At 44.5% G+C, this 23,086-nt stretch overlaps 1 protein-coding gene across 1 annotated transcript; it reads left to right on the top strand.

The window, feature by feature from the left end:
• Positions 1-598: 598 nt before the first annotated feature.
• epg5 (ectopic P-granules autophagy protein 5 homolog (C. elegans)) lies at positions 599-21,718 on the top strand. The gene is made up of 45 exons (XM_037098194.1): positions 599-1,258; positions 1,448-2,053; positions 2,549-2,809; positions 2,913-3,111; positions 3,214-3,350; positions 3,451-3,558; positions 3,647-3,720; positions 3,858-3,966; positions 4,469-4,583; positions 4,666-4,816; positions 4,905-5,060; positions 5,147-5,304; positions 5,915-6,066; positions 6,338-6,478; positions 6,605-6,766; positions 6,848-6,970; positions 7,065-7,327; positions 7,411-7,551; positions 7,657-7,801; positions 8,132-8,329; positions 8,679-8,786; positions 8,884-9,006; positions 9,541-9,707; positions 9,810-10,046; positions 10,158-10,281; positions 10,387-10,531; positions 10,681-10,852; positions 10,986-11,148; positions 11,252-11,394; positions 11,496-11,652; positions 11,792-11,986; positions 12,081-12,294; positions 13,379-13,566; positions 13,660-13,867; positions 13,989-14,064; positions 14,606-14,709; positions 14,796-14,971; positions 16,274-16,492; positions 16,584-16,793; positions 18,278-18,422; positions 18,520-18,762; positions 18,997-19,210; positions 19,322-19,540; positions 19,631-19,745; positions 19,843-21,718. Exons 1-45 carry the CDS (start codon positions 1,205-1,207, stop codon positions 20,023-20,025), a joined length of 7,701 nt encoding a protein of 2,566 aa, XP_036954089.1. The 5' UTR covers positions 599-1,204; the 3' UTR covers positions 20,026-21,718.
• Positions 21,719-23,086: the final 1,368 nt, after the last annotated feature.

Genomic DNA, 23,086 nt, shown 5'->3' on the forward strand with positions numbered 1-23,086 from the left:
GGACTTTTTAGTAAGGATCACTGATATTTTCAATATTCAGACAGTTGTATTTAGTACGGCAGACCTTTTCTGTATGTAATTTAATCTCAGCGTTCGCTTGCGAAGGAGATCTCGGTGAGACTTCCTGAATGAGTAAAGCTTATGGGTTCACCCAAGAATGAAAATTCAGTCATTACTGGATGCCATGCTGATAGAAAGTTTGGTGAAGTTTTATAGTCAACCAAACATTTCTGGAGCTTCCCAGCAAAACAGCTCTGCTGTATTTCCCTGAACAACAGAACTGGATGGGGACTTATTCTAAAACATAAAAAACAAGTGATGTGTTTCTGTGAATTTCTACAAATGTTTTGTGGACTAGGACACACTTTCCTTCCAGATGTTTGGGTGAACTTATCCATTAACATACACATTGATACCTATTCTCTACAGTTGAAGAAGAATCTTGAAATCAAACTGCTGTTTGATAACTGTGTCAATTTGTCAACAAATAACTGCTGTCTAATTTTTGGTGTCTGTGTTTTTGCGAATGACATGAAGTTTGAGCTCTCTGGCTGTCCGTCGAGAGGTGGAGTAGTCACGTGGTCAGAGATTGTGATCGTTGAGTTCCTGGAACAAACAAAACAAATGACAGCTGACCAGTGGACGGGGCTACCAGCCCGTGTCAGTCGCCTCGACGTGTTGAAATCTTATTTTGGTTATTTGCGCAACAACACTGAAAAAGTGTTCACTTCTGGTGAATAAGTAACTGAGGAGAAAGACAGCGTAGAAGGCTAACAGCTACGCGTCAGGTTAGCTTAGCTTAGCTTAGCCTTGCAGAACGTCTACAGTTATGTAGCTAGCTGAGAAGAGTTTCATCAGCAGGGACTGGTTTCGTTTTCCTGAAATGTGTTCTCTGTACAACACGTTGGTGCTTGAAGACATGCTAGGTGCTGGCTTGCTGTCGTCCGTCAGAGACCTTTCTCAGCCGGCCATCAAGAGTGTTGTGTTTACAACCAGTGACGGTGTTTATCTCAATAACACAGCCACCCACTAGCTGCTTATCGACCTCAGCTAGCTATTACAGCTAATTGTGGTTGTGAGTGTGTGTATTCACTCCACGTATGAGGACTGCTGAGCTGCACCGTTTCCTCCAGGAGACATCTCAGTCAGCTGTTTTTCAATGCGATCTGAGTTGTATTAACGTTGGTTTGAGCAGGCACTAAAGATGGAGGCTGTAAGACCAAAGAAGACCAAGGCAAAAACCAGTGGGAAGTCTCAGGTAATTTAAAAGAAGACTTTTCACAGTCCTTCTGCTCTTGCTTTATCAGTTCACCGACTGGCCTTGGGTCAGGAGGATAGTGGCACTCCTTCTCCATCACAGTAATTGCTCTTCTGTCACATGATGAAAACAGCAGTTGTTAACCGGGGATAATCTTTGTTTTCACTGATTGTTGTTGTATGTTTTCAGTCGGTCAGGAAGCAGAAGCAGGCAGAAGAAGACAAAAGAGCCACAGTTCCCCCAGCTGTGTGTGATGAGGCCTCCACATCTGGCTTCACGGATGTTCCCCTCAGTCTGCCGTATCAGGAGCCGGAGGAGCAGCAGGACCCTGTTCAGCACCCTGAGACCGCGACACAGCAATCAGATCAGCCCTCCGAGAAACAGCAGACCATCCCATCACAGTCCTTACCCACATCATTGTCAACTAAGACTTTAGAGCCATCCGTCGAATCAAAAGAGAAGGATGGAGGAGAAGCCGCACAGAGGGCTGAGGTCGAAGTTGCAGAACAGATCCCTGACACACAATCATGGAATCAGCCTTGTGTTTCAACTCAGTTTCAGATCACAAATGCCCCGAGTGCTCCAGCACTGTACCCCTCTCTCCCAGCACTGGAGGAGGGTCCCATGCTACAGCTCTGCGAAGAAGCTGTGAAAAATGGGGAAAAGGGACCTGCAGTGTTGGCACTGCCTGAACAAGAATCTTCCCCTCCAAGTTTGCAGCCCCTGGAGTCTGTCAGCGAACTGTCAAGGTGCAAATTGTACCCGGAATTACCCAAGACGGCTCCAGAAATGCAGGTAATTCTCATAAATCAATAGTGTGAGTACATTTGTCTGTTTGAAGGCTTTCAGAGTCCATCGCCATTTCTTTCTCTTGAAACATTAACATTTAAAAGTCAGTGTGTTTTATTATTTGACTCTTCAGAGTTTCTAAAAGATTGTATCAGTTGTGGCAAAAATAGTATTCAAAATGTGTGATGATATCAACTGAATTCATGTTGTATGGTTTTGAAAGTGGCTGTAGACTGTTAAACTGTTAATGCTTAGTGAACAGTAAATGTTTCCCTGTTTGGTTATGTTATCGGCATCATTTGTACCGTAATTTAATTTCCCTAAAAAACGTTAAACTTATATTTGTGTGTATTTATATATTTATATATTGGTAAAATAACATGATATTTGATTTTGTCAGTACTGCATATATATATATATATTTTTACCATTGTGTCTTAAATACACATTACACACTAACATGTGAGATAACGTCTCTCGTCTTATGTATTTCTTCTGCAGCCATTCTCATTAGAGCAGCTGAGTGTCTGGGAGCCAGGCGGAGGGTTACGAGCTTGGTTAGAGGGTGTTGAAGTGTGTGCAGCCCAGTTCTGTGCTTTAGCCCGGCAGGAGAACCATGAGCTGACCGAGCTGCTGCAGAACTACTGGCGCTGTCGTAGACAACTCACCCAGTCACACACACAGCTACATACTCAGTCCTCTGACTGCAAGAGCACACAGAATCGTCTCTGGAGCTTCAAAGATGAGCAGCTTACACTTCAGGTGTGGTCATTAAAACAGAAATAAAACAAATATAGTATGTAGAGAACATAGTTAGCTAATGGTCGTCTGCTGTAATAACACTAAAAACATTTCTTCCGTACAGGGTGTGTGCGCAGATCAGTCTAAGGTTTGTGGATACCATCGCTTCCAGCAGGCAGAGTTCAGTCAGAGTGTGCTGGCTGAGCTCAGGAGGCTGTTTGAAGCTCGCAGTGAGCTGCTCCATCAAAAGGTGGCGCTACATGCCTACACCGCTCTGCTCTCACGCCTCCAGGTGGAATCATACCTGTATCGTCTGCTAAAAGGTGAGCGACTGACAAGTTGTTGCTAACATGCCTCTCCTTAATAATACAAATCTCAAGCACAAACCCTGTATCTGTTTCGTGTACGCTTGTTTTTGTCATTAGATTGTTCTGGCAGCAAAACCCAACCTTGTTCTCTCCAGCCGTTGAAAGAGGCCATCAGTGTCCTGTTTAGCTTCACACGTAGAGTCCTGGATGACTCACAGTTTCAAACAGACATCCATCACTGGCTGGACAGATTGGTACACACACAATCACTGTACCACCCTTTTTAATCTACATTCCATTGGTGGAGGTATTGTGTTGTTTTGTTTCCTTACGTGGTTCTTGTACATTTTCCAGGTGGCCGTCCTGCTTCACGTTGGAGGGTCAGGAGAGCACCTTTACCTGCTTTGCCATCTTCTCTGCTGTCCTGCCGGCGTTGGCAAGTGGGCTGCACCCTTCCTTCAGGTTAGTGAAGGACAGTCTTTCATTTATTGTTGTCTTGTCAGTGGTCATACAAACTGACTTGAGTTTTTCTTCCCAATGTCCGCCTCAGATCCAAGTTTTGGGGAACACCTGTGGAGTACAGCATTTTATGCAAGCCCTGGCCATCCTAATGTCTCCTTCAAGGTACTCTTTCTTAGCCACTGACTGTGACCTGTACACTCTTGCTTGATGCCTTTGGTTTTCTGTGAGAATCCATGTAAACCCTTCAGGGTCTACCAGCCTCCCATCTCAAACCAATGCTGTCTTTGTTTTGCACTCAGACACCGTGCAGAGTTTCTGGGACATCTGAAGCCATGTGAGAGCCAGAGCTCAGCAGCTTCTGGACCTGAGTCTGGTAACTGGACACTAGTGGATGAAGGGGGAGAGGAGGTATGTGCATGGAAGCAATGGCTGCATTTTGGAGAAAAGAAACCAAAACTGTGTGTGTATTTGGGTCGGGAAAACCTGAAAGAAAAAAAGTAGACAACTTGAGACAAGTTCATCTCATTTTCTTTTCCTTCACTGACTGTCGCACAAAATGTGATATGTCACTGGGGATTATAGATGATGACTTTCTAAATCAGAATGTTCTGGTCTTCGTTCTGACCTGCTGAATCATATGCAAAGCTGTTATGAAAAGCGTGCCAAATGAACACCTATGACCATTTGAATATCATGTCCACCATCTTAGAACCACAACTGCTGCCAGTGCTAATGTGTTGCTTAGGAACCACTTTAAGAAACATGTTATTTTGCAGGATAGTAACATTTTAAGATAGTGTAATTTAAGTTTTCTATAATAATATGTAATTTTTTTGTACTGTAGTCTGTTACTACCATTTTATGTAGACAGTGAGTTGCTTCCACATTGCATCTTGCCTCCTCCTTCTAGGATGAGGACCCAGACAGCAGCTGGTTGTTGCTCTGTGAGGAGGATCTGATCTCCCTGCTCACCCAGTTCCCGTTCCAGCAGCTCTATTCACACATGCTGGGCATGAGCAAGCAGGGTAGGGGAGTCGGTCTTTCCGTCCTTCTGTCTGCTAGTTAGTCTCATTCACTGTATGAACTGACACACCTCTTTCCACCCAGGAGTGTATGAACCTGTGTCCTGTTCCAGTCAGAAGATCATGCGTGTTTTTGGTTTTGCGTCGTCACTCATTGAAATTCTCGCCCTTGGACTGCAAACCTACAACAGGGCTCGATACAGACAGCTGGTGAAACGGATAGGACACATCATACGGTCAGTGCAACAATCAGAGAGCACACAACTATGAATACAGTATATGATAGTAGAGAATCATAATGTTATCTCCTTTTTTTTTCCTCAGAATGACAGTGTGTTATGTCAGTGACCACTGGGCCCAGTATGTGAGTTTAACTGGTGCTGGTGGGTCCGGCTCACACTCTCTGTCTTTGGAAAAACTACAGCTGGAATACGACCATCTCTTCCTCAGAGCTGTTCTACATGTGCTCAGAAACAAAAGGTGCAGCCTCCAGTTTCTATTTTAACATGAACCTATCTTACTTTAGGGCTTTTTTTGAATTTATTTTCTGTGCTCCTCTCTCACAGGTTGGGGATTTGGTTGTTTATGTCCGAGATGCCATATGGGACTCTGTCCAGCTCTATGTTGTGGAGGGTGCTCTATGTTATGCAGTGTGCAGAGACCGCAGGACTGGAAACCTTCGGCACTGCAAGTGACACACACTCCTGCATTCAGGCTCTCAGAGGTACCAGTATACCCGCGCTAAATATGATTCATAACCTCAAATGTAGTAATGCTTTGATGTGACCTCATAGTTTCGTCATTGTTTGGAAAACTGAATGAATCTAACACACTTTTTTTTGCCACACAAGCGTTAGTATTGAACTTTTATTGAACTACCTAATCTCAGTTTTTTAAGATGCTTCACAGATTTAATACCCTGGAAACATAAAGCCAGGTTCAGAAACACGGGCTGTAGCCACCTTATTCCTATCCCCCATGATACCTTGCACAAATTATGGAACCAATGTCTTTCATGGTAACATGACATTCTTAGAGCCTTCGGTACAGCATATCGTTCATTAATAACGATCGAGTGTAACAAATTTATTGAGGGGATACTACTGAGACTCTTATAATTGCTTAGCCAATTTAGCTGATACTTCTCAAGCCTTGAAAGTGCCACTGGTGCATCAGTTATAATGATACTTTGTTTACTGGATTATAGGTGAGCACCGGAAGTGTCCCTGATAATGCTTTCCCCAGTAACCTCACCAGGAACTTGGTGGATTATTCCTCTCCGTCTGATGTTTGCAGTTACCAGCCTGATATTTTCTTTCATGTGTCTGCTACAGATCCAGAGCACCAGGAAAGGTTTGAACACTGGCTGTGTGAAGTGAACAGCTCTGACGGCATCTCCCTCCTTACCGCACTAGCACACATGGCCACAGCGACTCAGCACTCTGACCCCGCATTCATCACAACTATAACTCTGCTTATTTACCAGGTGCGTCAAAGTGAGGCTGAGGGAAAACACTAGAGGCATGTTGAAAACAAAAACAAGGAGGAATCTTATTGATTAGGATACTGTTTATTTCATAGAGTACTGATGGGAACCAATATGAAAACACTGAGGAGGGTAGCACAGAGAAAGCATAAAATTCCAAGGATAACACTGTAACACTGGTTAAAAATTCATCAACCTGGGCCCTTAGAAGAAACATAGTGTACCTAACTTGTTCTTTTCTTCGACATCTCTCGTCTTGTTTTTGCTCCAGGTGTCTTATGTGAGCGTGTCTACCAGAGAAACTTACTCTAAAGTGGGGAGGGAGTTGCTGGCTGCCATAGCAACAGTCCATCCCTACGTTGTGTCTGTTCTCCTGGAGAGACTGAGAGAGACCATACAAACTGTAGGAATGGTTCGTATTGCTTTTCTGTTACTAATACTTTTGGTTGTAACTGCAAGCACTTGACTACACTGAGAGGAACGTAAGTCACTGTGATAATATCTGTTGTGTGAATATTTGTGTCTATGTGTGTCATAGGTGGCTCTTTACTTGTGCAAAGAGCTTCCTCTGAGTTTGTGGCGGCCCCGGCCTGAAGAGATCTGTGTGATCGGAGCATGGTTGCTCCAGCATCCCCTGTCTGCTGTGGAGAACCGGCTGGCTTGTGTCATGCTGGAGGGTCTGAACTGGGGCTACACACAGGTAGTTTTCACTGATGCAATGAAGATTATATGTCCATATATCCTGTTGTGTGATTGCTGTTAAACTTGCTTCTGCTCCCAGGACGGCTCCTTGGCCCTGTCTTCATCCCTCCACAGTGAAGTGGCTCTGCTGGTGGCTGAAGCTTTTCAGAAGTACCTTACTGACAAACCGTACAGTGGCCTCATATCAGAGGGAATCAAACAGGTGACGTGTTCACTTTTCTTTCACAAACTGGGCATCCATCTTTAACTTGGATACATGTTTTCTTATTATTGTCCTTCTTACTTCCTCCCATCAGGTGTCTTACCTCGCCAGTGTCCTTCGCTTGGGTGTATCTCCTGAAGCATCCTTTAGCCAATGGGCATGGCAGCTGTTGCTAAGGTTGAAGCTCCACAGCAACGCCCAGAACCCAAAAGGTGCCTGGTCTGTCCCCGCTTTGACATCCAACCCACCTCCAGAGCTCACACACACTCCCAGCATGCACTCTGTCATCAGGGCTGTCAAAGCAGGCATCCCAATTGGATGCTACCTGTCCATCGCCATGACAGCAGTGGGACATAGGTATTTATTCACTCACATTATTTGTAATGTTTATATTTACATAGAATTTGAATTAAGTTAATCCCCTCCGTGTGTTTTTCTAGCCTGGAGCACTTTTGTACCGATGGAGTTGGATTGTTGAAGAGTCTGATTCAGTCGCGCCACCTGAGAGCTGCTGTGCATCTTCTGGACAACATCCTACCCCCAACCTACCCTCTCAGCTTCTACCTGCTCAACAACTCTCAGTAAGAAAGAAACATCCTTCCTGCACAGCCTGTAAAGACTACAAAGAACGATAGTTATGAGAGCAGCTATCATATCTTCAACTGTCGTCCCTCTGTTTTTGCCAGGTTTGTAAGCTGTATCCAGCTGTTCCTGCAGTACGACAGCGTGTGTCCTCAAGGTGTGACACAGCAGGTCACTCACCGCGTAGCACCACTACTCACAGGAACCACCTATGGAGACAATGTCCGACTGCTGAACAGTGTCATTCAGGTTTGTCACAATGAGCTAAAGGTGCATGTCAGATTTTCAGCCATCACAGACAATTGTTTACATCCAGGAGACTATAGATGCTTTGCTTTTAATACATTGTGTCACAAGCACTTTGATTAAAACAGACTGCGATCAAAATTAAATGCAAAGAAGATTCTGAAAATATACAACTGCGACATGTGAAACACAAGTTAAAAAAAAAAGAATATATATTTTTTTAAATATTTCATTATATATACCCATGTCCGACTGCTGTTTGTGAACTTTTAACTTTTAACCCATCCATCTTCTGCAAAGAATACATGTATGAATGTGTGTATTATCTTCCAGAGTCATGTACTGGAGAGTTCTAAGCCGAGTCATGTCGGTGCTGCAGCAGTGCTGGAGTTCTGGGTGGGGATTTTAACTCAACAGAACCTGTGGTACCGGGACAAAACAGTCCTGTTCCTCATGGATCAGATCTGCTGTGCAGCATTCACACACCATCAGGAGGAATGTGTGCAGAAACTTCTGTACCAACAGCATAAGGTATTTACTTTGTTGTCTTATGTGTATGGCCTTCACAGGTCTCACGGGTGCTGATGCTGAAATTGGCACTGCAGGCTGTTGTCAGGAACATTATGAAGATAAACATTACTACTAATATCAGGAGCTTGGTGATGAGAGATGATGAACAGTTAGATTTAACCCATTAAGCTTTTCATTTTAGTGCTGTTAATTCACACTGTGTTAAAAATAAGCTTGTATCATTAGTTGGACTCTGAAAGTTTGCGAACTTTGAGTTAACTGTGAAATGTTCCAATCAAGAAAACTTCAGTGAGCTGAAAAAGCGCAGCGTTTTCGGAATTTTTTTTTACAATTTTCATGCCTCATGCAGAATGCCTTGGGTTATCACGGAGATCGGGGTCTGCTCTCCTCTCTGGTTGGTTGGATCGCCGGCAATGCCACACCCTCATTTATCGAGGGCCAATCCCTGAGTGCGGAGGTAAGGGTCCCCAAAGCGCTGACTGTATATGCACATACTCTTGATCATAGTAGTATAATTCTCCGTGCTGACAGACTTGTCATCGGTGTGTTTGTAGGTTTGGTTCGCCTGGCTGGTGCTGAATATGGAGGGCGTGTTTGAGGACGACTCTCAGCTGAGACGCTGTGTTGAAAATGAACTGTTGTCAGACCCCAACATTTCCCCAGAACAAGCCTTAAAGGTATGCAAAGACATACACAGTAAGTTATATAATTATTGATGTCAGGATGTTATTGGCAACGAGTATTCTGTGTCACTTGGCAGGACATTTCACAATTCAGTACACCGTAGGCGTAGCACAGAAAATTGCACAATTTCAAAAGTTTTGCGCTGTATGACATTTACCCAAAATAAACACACTGCAGTTACAGAGTGCTTGCTCTACAGCAGTCTGGCTCATTATTACATACATTATTAATAGGGTAACTCAACCAATTCCACACATTAAGTGTGTTTACAGGTCTTAGGAAGTAAAAGCTGTGTAAAGCCTTTTGTGACTCCAGAGGAAGCTGCTTGTAATTGATCAAATGCCTCCAGTTATGTCACTCCGTGGCTGCGTTACTGTAAGTGTTATGTAGGTGCCAGTTTTTGAAAAGCAGTCCTTTGGTCTACCATTACACTGCTATAAGACTGTTGGACATATGATATTGGTGGGGTTAACCTGTCAGTGCTGTATTTAGATTGTGTTAACCGTTTCTGTCCTTTTCTGAGCCAGAAAGCGCAGCAGAGGTTGAAGCTGCCAGTAGCACCATCTCTGCAGCGACTGCAGGTGTACCGTTGGGCGTGTCAGGCTCTAGCCACGCCTCCTGACCACCCCCTCCTTCCGCTGGTCTGGCAGAAGTTCCTTCAGCTCTACCTCAGGCAGCCAGGACCAGATTATGGGTACGATCCACACACTTACTGCTATCCCTTACAAGAGAAACCAGGAAATGGGCAGAATCCATGTGATAGCACCACATCCCTTTTGTATGTCCTGTCCACCAGGCTCGCTGCAGGTGGGTGTATCGGCCGAAGGTTCTTCCAGGGCTCTTCTCAGGCCTCATTGCTCAGAGACCTGAGACAGAGAATACAGGAGGTGTCTGACTTCCACCACGCTGCCGGCCAAGCCCTCAGGGTGCCCCCGCCACACACGCCTTCATCAGACAGCCAGGGCGATGACAGCCCTGACAATCCCCGTCCTCCCTATCTCACTTCTCCTCAGCTACACACAGAGCTGGTCAGGTATGTCGCTGATGTTTACTACACTCAGATACACCTTTTCCTGTTGTTTGGCAGGTGGTAACAGCCTTTAGAGTGTTGGCAGATTCTCAGATATCAGCTGATTGCTTACAGGTTGTATGGTGTATTTGCCGTTTGGCTGGATGATGAGACTCTGCAGAAGCAGGAAGTGTACCTTCCTTCTCTTCCTCCCGAGTATGAACCACACAGACTGGCACAGGTCATGCAGCGGCAGCAGGTGGGTTTGTCTTTATGTGTGTTTACATTTATGGGACAGTCGTTGTAACAGGTTAGTCAAACCCTGTTATATCATGTGACTCATACATCTGAATTTGTGTCGTAGGAACTGTGGCTGGAGTATGTGGACCAGGAGCGACTGCAGTATGATCAGAGAGAGGTTCTGTCTCTGTGGGAGAAGGTGCAGAGTGAGCCAACCTTCTTGCAGGCCCAAAACCCCGGCTTCACTGACTACACCAGCCTTGACAATGGTACAGTCAAAACTGATACTGGAGAGCCAATAAATGTCTGATAATGTTGATCACGAGAAAAAATAAACACAGCCATTTCATCCTGTTACATGACAATGGAGACTTATTCACTTGTTTAATGTCATGCTTTGTCATTTCTCTGTGTGCAGCAAGGGAGCGTATCTTGTCCAACCTGCAGAAGCACCCAGTTCCCCGTCCAGCTCCAGAGCTGCAGCAGCAGAAGGCTCCAGTAGCTGAGGTCCCCGCCACCTGCCTCACTGACTCTAAAGCTGCTGCTGAACTGGTGCAACAGGACCTCCGCATCCTGCAGGACCAGGCCAGGTACCTGGAGAGCATACAAAGATTAATTTCAACATCATCAGTGGCCCACACAAAAAAAAAAAAAAACATATTCTGAGCTACACACTGAAAACATAATACTAATAAATACTAAATAATATTATTTTGGTGTCAGGATTGCAGTGGCACGTGAAGCCCAGCAGGTGGCAATGGAGCAGGAGCTGCTGGAGAGCCTTCCTCTACTTTATAAGAACCAACCAGAGCAAGTCACCATGGCCCTGGAGTGTAAAGGAAAGGGGGGGCAGCCATGCCAGGGACCAGCAAACATCACAGTCACAGTACGGCCAAAAAAAAAACCAAAAACACATCCTACCAAACATTTTAGAATGTTTTTGCCATGACCACTGAATGCGTTTGTGTGTTGTCTCTGTAACCTCACAGTGTGAGCGTGTCCAGAGACAGGAGGCGGTGCAGACCCAGATAACATCACTGCGCCGGGACATCAAGAAGCTTCAAACCGACTCCATGGCTCCTCCACCTCAAAACCTGGCTCAGGCTGCTGTCCACACTGAGAACTTCATCACGTCAGTATAAACATACTGTGCCACTGGTTTATATCACAATAGAAATAAGTGCAAATGCATCAGGGAGGTGTTTTCAGTACAGACTTTTCTTATGTGCTCAGGGCTCTGGTGAATATGTACAAGGCACAGAAATCACCGGCAGTGCAGCATGTAGGCGTGTCTGCTTTCTACCAAGTGGTCTCCTTTGTGTGTGAAGACACTCTGCGACATCCCCCGACACGCCAGTACCTCTCCTCATGTGTAGAGATCCTGGGACAGGTGCGCACACACACTGACACATAGCGGATTTATTTGAAGCACTGTGTAGCTGTATTAACAACGTCCACTTCTGTCAATAATCAACTCAACCACTGAAGGGTCAGGTTAATTTTCTCGCTACACTCTTCTTTGTATCTAGGTGTTTATCCAGGGCAACGCGGAGGAATGTGGCCGTGTTCTGAAGACCATTCTGGAGCAGAGGCGTCTTTGTCCACTCATTTCCCCCTTCTTCACTCCCAACGCTGCGCCCAATGAGCTCGTCTTCCTCTACCAAGATGTGGTGACATCACTACACCTCGACAGTGCTGATGTCATTTTTATGCTCCTCACAAAGGTTAGCTAAGCTACAAATGTCGCACAGTAAAGACAGGTGATACGCTCTTGAAATATTTCAGTCGCACATACCGCTTCCTTCTCTCCGCCTGCAGTTTGATTTGTTCCAGTGGCTGAACGAAGCGCATCCTGTGTTTTCGGAGCGAACCCGTTTGCTGGAGTTGGTCCACGGAGCTCTTTGCGTCTGCGGCCGTGACCCCGAGCCTGAACTTCTCACACCTTTTCACCTCTTCACCAAACACTGGACCTGGCTTTTACGTCACCATTTCCCTGATCACTACAGTGACTGCCTGCGACTGCTCATGACAAGTAAGTGTGTGTGTGTGTGTGTGTGTGTGTGTCTGTGTCTGTGTCTGTGTACAAAGGCTCCCTGACTGAGTTTGATGTTTAGAATAATTAGAACCTCTATTAGCCTCAACTTTTAATCATCATTTAAATGGTTCCATCTATTATGTTACACAGTGCCTGGTAATTCACTTAGAAGCAAGGGCTGCTGTAAAAGGTCCTCTTGTGATTCATCAAAACACATTCATGCCTGTGAAAGAATGCCTCCCACTCATCTTCCCACCAATAAAGGAGTCATTTAATTAATTAATTAGCAATACTAAAGTTGGATCATTCCATCAATACGCTGATTTTGAAAATTACGTAGGGTATAGCCGGATGCTGAGTTCACACAATAGAGTTATTTTAGCTTTGATCTTGCTGTCCCAACATTTATTGGAGATTGGCGACAAAAAGCCTTGAATCAGAGGAAAATCAGTGCACGCTCCTGTCAACAACAATCTGTATGTGATCCAAGATCTTAGGGACAGTTAGCTAACGTGTCGCTGATGTCCACTGGATATTTAGCAGGCTAAATATGTGATATTTGATCTGAGTTGCATACATGTCAAGAAGCTAGAGCCAATTTCTCCCTCTGTCCTCTGCTGTCTCCATAGTAGCTCTCTGACCCCAGTCTTATCAGGCGTGTGTGTGTGTGTGTGTGTGTGTGTGTGTGTGTGTGTGTGTGTGTGTGTGTGGAGCAGGTGCAATATTAGCCTATAGCTTCTACCAGAATGCATACACACAAACTGTTTCAGTATTCAGCCATGTTGACCCTGCTTTACCACAATACCGGCAGGCAGTTTCATGTTTTCAGTCCAAAAGTAATCCTTGTTTTTCAAGCCTCCTGATCCATCCTCGAACTTATCTTCTGTTCTTTTTCTTCCTTGGCTTTTCACTTCAGATCAGCACACGAATGACTAGGAAGTTGCATAGTGTGGCACAACTGTGCATCTATTTGTGTGTTTTACAAGACCTAGTTTGGTTTATTGTTCACAGCCACATGATATGAGATCATTTTAGATGTTTGATTTTTTTTTTTCATTAAGATATTTCTTCATGTCATCAGGCTCCTCAAACCAGTTACTGAGTCCAGAGTGCTGGAAGGTGACTCTGAGAGTGCTTGGCTGCTTACCTCCATCTCGGCATACCAAGAGCAAAGCTGAACAAGCACTGAGCACCACTGATGCCTCCGGCCGTGCTGTCGTGCCCCCAGCTTCTCCCTATAGGTCCACCATCAGCCTGTCTCCTCAGCAGGTAGCTAATGTTGGTGTTTGTAGTTAATCGTGTGACGCTCAAATGTTCATTATTAATCCACCCTTGCTAAAAGATTTTAATGGTCGCCTACAGGTGGATGAGACTGTCGAATGGCTGAGTGATTACTTCATGCGGAGTCGTCTCAGTAAGCCGGAACTCCGCAGCTTCGGCCTCTACTCATCCTGGGGACCTTATGTCAGTGAGGTAGTTTCCCTCTGGGACTATTTGGTTGGCTGTCTCATCAACTTGCAACTTGGCAGCTGTGCCAGAGAGTCAGCGGGCAGCAGCAAAATAATGAAAGGTAACTGCCAAATGTCAGCACCCGTTTTAGGATACTAATCCTCGGGATCATCACTATAACTCAGCTGGTTTGTTTATGTGCTTTGTTGACAGAAAGTGCAATGTGTGTTGTACTCTTACAGCTCTGCAGGACCTTCACAGTAAGATTGTGAAGTTATTCAAGCCTTGGATCTTTCCTCTGGACACTGAAGATGGCGGGTAAGCAAAGTGTATCCCTTAGTTTGTTTCCATTTGCAGGTAAAAAGCTGATGCTTACGCAGTGGTAGTGGCAACAGCATTTGAACAAACCTTGCAGCGAACTGGACGAAACAGTGCCTTTTTAGGAATGAACTCTTGGCTTGCTGCATGTTGTTGTTTTTGTTTCTCTGTGGAAAGTCAGTGCGGGGAGAGGGCAAAGCCCACTATGAATTATGGGAGCCTGTGGGGTGAAAGAGAAAGAAAAAAAAAAAAGAGAACATCGATTTCATTTTAAAATCGTCTTAAACCACAAACTTGATTTAATCGATTTTACAGATTTATCGCCTGGCCCTACCACAAACATGAAAATGCTCACAGAAAAAAATAAACATACAATGATTACTTCTGAGTTATAGGTCAACTTTGTCACAGTAAAGTCTCTCATGAGGTCAGAGGTTTGTACTGTGATTCTTTTGGAGGAAACACAGAGACAGCCATTTAGTGCTTTCCAGGATAAATAAACAGAAAATACAGAGTCAATATCGGTGTCTCTCTGTCTCAGTAACCTCAAGTGTTACCCCTGGCTGGAGACAGAAGCGAGTGCAGCGGGGTGTCTGGTCGGCCTGTTCACTCAACTCACTGACACTCTGCATCACAAATTCAGAGGTGGGTTCCCAGCCAGCCATCACTGTCTTTGTTGTCTGCACTGCTGCAGTTATTTATACCTTTGTGTGTGTGTGTATATGTTGCAGATCGTCTTCTGCCCGGTCAGAGAGGTGCACTGTGGCTGTGCATGATGCAGTACTGTGAGAGCTGCACCTCCCCCCGTACACCCGAGTACCTTCTTTACCTGTACCACACACACCTCCGCAGCCTGCCCTGGAGACACCTGCACCCCGACACTCAGCTGATGGAGCAGCTCTTCAATGTGAGACATTCTAGCCTTAACCCCTGACTTCTGACACTGCATACTGATCGTGACATGCATGACACAGGGGAGCTTGTTAATTTGAGACCTTGGACCTTGGCCCTCGGGTACTATTATTAGCTGGACTTCCTGTTATTTTGGTCTCAAGAGTCTGTTCCTGGAAACAAGCCGTCTCTCAAGACCCACATGAATCTATCATACAGAATTTGCATGGATAAGAATATATATAAAGCAATACGTAAAATCAAATCCCAGTGACTTATAATCATATTTGATTATCTATTAATTGGTAAAGTGTGCCAGAAAAAAAGGGATGGAAGTAAACAGGAGATAAGGAGAAGCAGTTCTCATTATTCAAACAAAAATATCATCCATTTTGTGCAGCAGCTTATAGTCAAGGTATTCACCATAAATATGCATCTTACATTAAAGGGATATTCAGGTTTTTTGAAGTGGTGTGGTTTGAGGTACTTACCCACAGTCAGTGTAGGATGCTTAACAATGTACTGCTGTGGGTAAGGGCAGAAGCAATGCATATTTTAGCCACCTATTAAAGGGCCCACTTAAAAAACGAATACCAGTTTAAGGGTATACTATATTTAGAATGTTTTCACCACTTTACCTCACAGTTAGACAGCCCTGTTCGACAGGAAACTAAAGCCATTATATCCATCTATGCTCTTTCTAAAGCCTTCTGACTCCTTTGACAGAAACCATAATATTACCTTGCAAAATGCAGAAGTTGCTGGTCTATCGCTGCCTCAGTCTGTTTGTTTGTTTGGGGTTCTGTGCAATTTGGGCGGTTTTAAGCTTTCTGTCAGGTTCACGAAAGTCACACAATAACACAAACAAACCAGTCGAGACATCAGAAGACCAGCAAGTAACAAGTTCTGTGAAGTAAAATAACCATTTCTGTCAAATGAGTTTGGTGGCGTTGATGAGAGCGTTGTGAAGACTACAGTTTCCTGCTGGAACGACTTTTATGATGGCAAAGTAAAGTGGTGAAAATATTATAAACAAAGGATGCTAGATTCATTTTTGCTCCTCCACAGCAGTACATTACTCAGCTTCCTTGTCGGTGCTGCTGTCTGCTTTTCAGAACTGAGAGCCAACCACTATCCACTGTTTCCATAACTGACAATGGATAAGCACCTCATACAGCCCCACTTCAAAATCCTGATCCATCACTATCACACAAATTCAACAATATAATCCAGGGTTATAACTAATCTCGGTACAGTCACTTGATACCCAAGAGCTTTGACTTGTTTTGTTTATTTTTTCGCCTTCCTGTGCCCGCAGGTGGAGAGAGGAAGTCCCAAGAGCTGCTTCCTCTTTCTAGGAGAGGTGTTATGTGAAGTCAACTGGGTCAGTGTCTTAAGTGACCACTTACAGACACCCCCCACCTCTACAGCATATCCAACTCTCCCTGACACTCAGAAGGAGTCGCATACCATGTTAGTTTATCTACTCTACATGCTAGTGTTTCTGGTAAAGGAGGAGCAACTTCTGAATCAACAGGTAAGTCCAAGATATTTTGGTTTCACGTCAGGATCAGATATCTGCCCCCTTCTTCGTTCATCTTTCGCTTTTTAACCTCGTCACTCTCCAGGATTCCCCTCTACTCAGTCTATTGGTCCAGTCCACCTCTCTTCCATGGCACCAACTGGACCTGTCCTCATACCAGGGCATTTTGGGATATGTCAGCACCCACTACCCTCCCTCGTTGCTGCTCAGTGGTGATTCTGCGCCTCAGCTGCTGCTGAAGTGCCTGCGCAGTGCTGCTGGGCTCCATCCCTGTTCCAATGACGTTCCACACAGGGTGAGACAACGCAGTACTGTTTATTCAACGAGTCAAATCACAGATGTACAAAAGTATTAGGGCCAGGGTTTTTTTTGTCATCATGCACTTCAAGAAAAAAGTCAAAATGTCGAGAATAAAGCCGACTTTTCTGGTCCATTAAATTCAATTAGGGGAGCGACTGACAGCTAAGTGAGCTGCCAAAGACTCCGGTCTCTGACATTAATACATTCTTGGAGTGTAACGTTCTGTGTTTAGCTGAACAATCTCTTCAAAGTCCTAATGCTGACAACTTCACTGTGTTGTAGAGCAACAGCAGAAGTAATTTCATTGTCACTAAAGCCGATTCTGAAGTACAGTTTCACCAGTTCATCTACACAAGGCATTTTGTTGAGGCAGTCACGTGCGTTGATCTTGAAGTGTCAGCCTTATTCTTGACATTACCACTTTTCTTGAAGTGCATAATGGGTAGAATTTTTTTTGTCATCCCTGGCCCTTGTACTCTTCCGAAATTAAGACAGTGTGAACCTCTTAAGGTTTAGTATGAGTAGCATAAGGTACATTAAATGGTAAGGGTTAGGAGCTGTAGTTGGCGGCTCAGCCAAGGTGTCAGCCAAAGGCCCCACTTATGATTCAGTATAAATTCAGCACACCAGTCCTTTTTCATAAATTCAGCACCGCATCATTCCAAACTCCATATGGCAGAAACTTCATCAGGGTCCATTTACAGGGTGACAGAGGATAATAGATATGGCTTTTGCTGAACAGCTGTGGTATGAAGAGGAGCATTAAATCTTCTCTTATAGCTGCATGTGCACAGCCCCAGGCAGGTACATCTTGTGAAAAAGTGGGAGGTTTGGAGCATGCGCTTTGAATTTAGACTTAAACAATCGAGTTTCCTTTGCCAGCTCAGTATCACTCAGCCAAATCAAATAAATGTAACACTTAAAACCTTATAGTTGCTGTTGTTGTAGAGCAACAGAAGGCAGTATTATACTATACTTGATAATGTTCCAAAATAGCCGCAGTTGGCAGTACACTTCCAAGCTGTGCTGTACACAAGAGCACTCTAAGATCCAGAAATTGATTTTCTCTTTAATTTTACCAATTCCTTTCCTAAAACTGACAAACACAGTAAGGTACAACTAGTCATAGCAGAAATATGCAGGAAAAGCTGTGGAAATCATATGCATTCATACCAACCAACATCAAACATGAAACTCAAGGCAAATATAACAAACTATGAGTCAGATTTCACCTTTAAGTAAGCTTCGGCTGCTGCCTTCTTTTTTGAAAAAGAAACTGAAGATAACCCCTTAATAATTCACAAATTAGGTAAGGCTTGAATATCAATTGAGAGAATCTAAATAATGCCTAAATTGTACTTAGAATATCAATGCTTCGACAGTATCAGTTTTATTAATGAATATCATGTGATATTCGTATCTATTTCTGTACAGCTTTAACCCAAACAAACAAAACAATCTGTTACGTTCATCTGGCAGGAGGAGACGCTGAAGGCTGCAGTGTACGTGTGCTGGTGTGTTCAGTCTTTGGTCACTCTGGAGCAAGGAGGCAGCATCAGCCTCAACAGCCTGGAGACTCAGCTGGAGACAGTTCTGGAGGGCGTTGTGACATTCAACCCACCTGGTGAGCCGTCCTCCTCAACCATCAAAAGGAAAAAAATGTTTGTTTGTTTTTTTTTATATCACCCCAGCTGTATCACTTCTTCCCTTTTCCTCTCCAGAGACAGGTTTGGAGCAGAGGCACATGGCGTTCTGCAGCCTGTTCAGCGACGCCCTGGCCTTGCTGAATGGAGTGGGTGTGTCGACAGGCGAGGCGCTCGCTGCTCACGTAATCACCTGGCTGGACCGGAAGGGGAGGGGCTTCCCTATTCTGCCTCTTCTCACAGCTTGCTCTCGCTGTCTTGCATCAGTACGACACATGACGCGCATCATGGAGGCGTGCATTACAGCACACTTCAACCATGGTAATTCTTTGGAGTTTTTCTGGAAGCCGATTTATTTAACTAAGGATTTTTTTCTTCTTTGAAGCGTTGTCGGCTTGTAAGGTTCACTTCTTACTGTTACACAAAGAGGAAAGTGTTCTCATGGCGGATATCTCTGACCGTTTTCCTCAAAAGTTGCTTGGGTTTAAATTTTTAGTATACCAGTTTCACTTGTGTTATTTTTTTTATAATTTCAATGGCTGTTTTTCGTTTCAGCCGAGGAGGAATCAGCTGGTTGGGGTCCTGTGTTGGCATCGCTGCAGGTGCCTGAGCTCACGGTGGATGATTTCCTCTCTGAGAGCCAGTCAGGAGGCAGCTTCCTGACACTTTATGCCTTCATCCTGCAGCGCCTCAACACTGAGTACACAGCGGCCAATGAGAGGAGGACTCTGGCGCTAATCAACACGTGGACCAATCAGGTCTTTCCCAGGTACGCCTGCTCATACACTCGTTTGTTTTGCTTGTAAAATTCTATTTGGTGTGTCAGCATGTGTCTCCTGTGAGTGCTCTATACATGCTGCGATGTGTCATGTGTGTCCAGTGGTCCAGGTGATGAAGCTAAGCTGTTTCTGTGGTGGCACAAAGCGCTGAGCCTGTCAGCGGAGCAGCTGCAGCCGCAGTCAGGCCAGACTGAAGTGTCAGGAGTTGTCATGGGTCTGTTGAGGTTACAAACCAGGCTGCTTCAGCTGGGAGAGGAAAGACTGAACTCCGGGCTGTTAGGAGCTATAGGCCTGGGCAAGAGATCTCCTGTTACTAATAGGTATCCTGGCATGGTTCATATTAGCAAACGAAAATACCTGAATGCAAAATAGAATGGATTGTCAACTTATCATATCGATAAACCCTACAGGTTCAGGGTGGTGGTACGCAGCCTGGCAGCATTTCTGTCAGTCCAGGTGCCATCAGAGACGGAGCTTCGACTGCAACCCACCACTGACTTGCAGCTCTCTGCGAAAGCACAGCAAGTATGCACGAAAAACTGCACATACAGTGTTTTCATTTTCTAGTCTGCAATTATCTCCCAAAAATAACTTTTCTTCCTCCTCTTTTCTGTGGATGTAGGCGTTGGGGATGTTGGAGGCCATGCCCAGCAATAAGCAGTATGCTGAGCTAGAGGAGTCTGTGAATAAAGCTGTCCAGTTCATCCGTTACCCAGGACACTGTCTCAGAGACGGATCCCGGCTGCTGGCCCTGCTAGCCAACCTACTTTACCCCGACCTCAGATACCTGCACATCATCCGTTAACCATGAATCAAGCTGACTCGAATGCTGGAGATCCAGGAGGACTTTAGTCTTCTGTGACAGAAAACCTGTTTGCACAGAGAAAATCTTTATGGAGCACAATGTTTTCAAGTAGTGAATCGCGTATAAGCAGGCGGTTTGTGTGACAGACACTGTTCATCAGAGCTCGCTGTGCATCTGTGAAAATCATATTTTGACTGGTTTGACAACGAAGCTTCATAAAGCCAGTCCGAAGCATAAGGATATGTTATGCTAACCTGATCTCTACATGCACTTTGGTTTTTTTTTCTCTCTCATGTTTCTGCCTTGTTGCTTTTTATATAACCTGCCTGTCAGTTTTCAACACATCAGTTCTACTCTTGATTTTAGAGGAAGTTGCACATATTTATTGAGGCGGAATTCATGAATCAGTATTCAACACTGGGCTTCGGCTATGTGTTTTCACGCCTGTTTGTGGAATCTAGCACAACAAGTTGAAGGGTCCACAGATTATTTGGAGGAAGTTGAAGGACATATGTAATAGTTCTGTACGATTAGTGGTACCTTCTTAAAATGGGGTGTGGGACATACCAGGAAAGCTGGTAGGCAGGGTTTAAATGTGTCATACAATTATATAAGTCAGCTTTTGATGCTAGCATCTAGCTAAAGTCTGAAATCTCCCAATCCTAGCTTCTGTACACACACAGATGGATACAGTGGCCGCCTGTATGAAGTGATCATGTTTAGTAACAGAACATTTGCCAGTATTATTTTAATGTCCAGCCAAAAGTGCTTTCCTTGTTTCTGCCAAAGAGATGTTATTTTCGTTGCTCGGCTACTTAAATCTTCTTGACTATGTACAATGAGTGTTTCTCGTCTGTCCCTGTTTGGTACAAAAGCTGCAGTCTGAAAAAGCACACACGCTAGAAGGAACAACTAAGTACCACTTACAATGTGCCACAACACTTGGCTTCCTTATAAAGTAGTGTGTGCACTGTAATACAAGTTACTGACACCGTTGGTATTACTAAACGGGCAGGCATGTCGTGTTTTTGGAGCTGGTATATAACAGACCAATACACAAATAGTGGCACATGTTGGTGACTTGAGGATAAAGGCGTATTTGTATCTCGGATGTGTGAGACCTTCATACTGCTCTGTACATCCAAGACAGTTTTTTACATTTTAATTACCTTTGTTAGCTCAGTACTTCTGTTGCTCTGTGCCATCTGAATAATAATTGTGCTGCACTTCTGCCGCCTGAAGCTCGCCTTATTGCCTGTGTTATGTAGTGACTGTTAATGTCAAAGGCATTTCTTTTTATGAGTCACTGATCGGGAATGGGTCTCAAGAGTGGAGGAGGAGGGAGCTTCGGAGCAGGGCTGCACAAATGAGACTATGTTCAATAAAGGGAACTGAATGTCTCTCAGCTAAATCTGGCTGGTTATCAGGGACCATATGTACTACATGGAGTCTCTGGGAGCAAAAGACTGATCTATACTCCCAGGACATCTCACATACAGAGAGGGACACGTATGTACAGCCCTGCTTGGCAAGAGCTGAAAAGAACCGGGGAGAGAAACAGAGATCCAGGCAGCGATACTGAATACATTGTGCAACATCTACGACAAAACTGGCCTGAAATCAGCATTCTCCATGCATAACGCTGCAGATGGTCAAAGTGAAATTAAAGCCTCCTTGTCTAAGAAGCCTGTTATGACAAGCATGTAATGTGATTGATATCAACATCCTGTTGTTCATCGAAGTTGCGCGAAGGTACAATACATGTCCTCGACTAAAAGAAGCTCTTTACAAAGACTGCTCGGGAGGAGGGGGGGGTAAATTGAGCTGTGTGCTTTTAGGACACGTGCATCGAGCATCCTCATATGTCTGGGAGAAACCTCTCTTCAGGCAATGGTGGTCTCTATGGTTACAGGAAGGGTAGAAGTGAGAGAGGAGGTGGAAAGGACGGGGTGTTCTGAGGCTGTGAGAGAGGAGGTGGGAGATGCTTACAGACGCTCATCGCTGCCTGTTCCGCACACTCAAATAACGGCCTTATGTGTCCTCAGTCCAACCTTACGTCTGTTGTCTCTCACCGTCTCAGCGACCCCCTGTTCTCCCATCTCCAGTTGGTGATATCTTAATTTATAACAGGGGGGATTTCCATAAACATATAGTGAAAACTATAACTGTAAGCATGTCATAATATAGCGTAAAAATGAGCATTTATATAGTTTAGTAGTTTAGAGCAGGGCTTCCCAACCACCGGGCCGTGGACCTGTACTGGATCTTGGGTCATTCTTCAGAGCGAAAACCCAGTGGGAACTAAGTGGGCTGATGTAATTACCATATCTGTACAGCACTGTGTCCTGTTATTTATTTTCATGGATATGCAAACCTTTGTTTCTTTTTTTTTTTTTAAATCATTTTCACGTTCAAAAAACTGATTATATTTTCATAGAAGATTTAATTTGGCAGTGGAAACGCTTTACCTGTTGCGTCATGCAGGGAGTCAAAGGTGCGCATGCGTGACAGGTGGTCACGTCCAAGAAGCTACTGGTGAGAGAAAAAAGGAAGAAGCAGACTGGATTAACTGTTTTTTGTTTTGTTTTGGGGTTTTGTTTTTTTTTTGGTTGTGTTTTTTTTTGGGGGGGGCGGTGTTTGTACAACATATGGAATATTATGGGAATACTGCAAGTGTGTCTATATGATCCTTTCACCCTTCTGTGACGAGGTATTGTCACTTTAAAAACTAAAGTGACACTACTACTACCAGAGTATGTACGCTGCGATATCTCATAAAATTGTGTTTGTAGTTTAGAGTTCAGAGAATATTATAGATCCAGAAGGGGGGAACTTGGAGACAAAGGCACTATTACAAATCCATCTGCTGACTTAGACCCGCAGACAGCACCAGGGATTTATCAATACACATCCCAGTTAAGCTACTGATATTTCAGTACCTCAGTCATGCAGAATAGACTAATGTATTCAGATAAACAACCCCTCTGCCCCTGCATTCTCTCCGCTATTAGAGGATGTAGAGGGGTGGTGACAGGTTAACGAGGAGGATGGCATCCCCCCC

The sequence above is a fragment of the Acanthopagrus latus genome, chromosome 5 (genome assembly GCF_904848185.1).
Source record: "Acanthopagrus latus isolate v.2019 chromosome 5, fAcaLat1.1, whole genome shotgun sequence".
Taxonomy (NCBI): domain Eukaryota; kingdom Metazoa; phylum Chordata; class Actinopteri; order Spariformes; family Sparidae; genus Acanthopagrus; species Acanthopagrus latus.

Bases quoted from the DNA above. Each gene is read 5' to 3' on its own strand.
- epg5 (XM_037098194.1), top strand. From the start codon at position 1,205: ATGGAGGCTGTAAGACCAAAGAAGACCAAGGCAAAAACCAGTGGGAAG. The intron at 8,330-8,678 runs GTATTTACTTTG...TGCCTCATGCAG, and splicing joins TTCTGTACCAACAGCATAAG to AATGCCTTGGGTTATCACGG. The intron at 8,787-8,883 runs GTAAGGGTCCCC...GTGTGTTTGTAG, and splicing joins GCCAATCCCTGAGTGCGGAG to GTTTGGTTCGCCTGGCTGGT.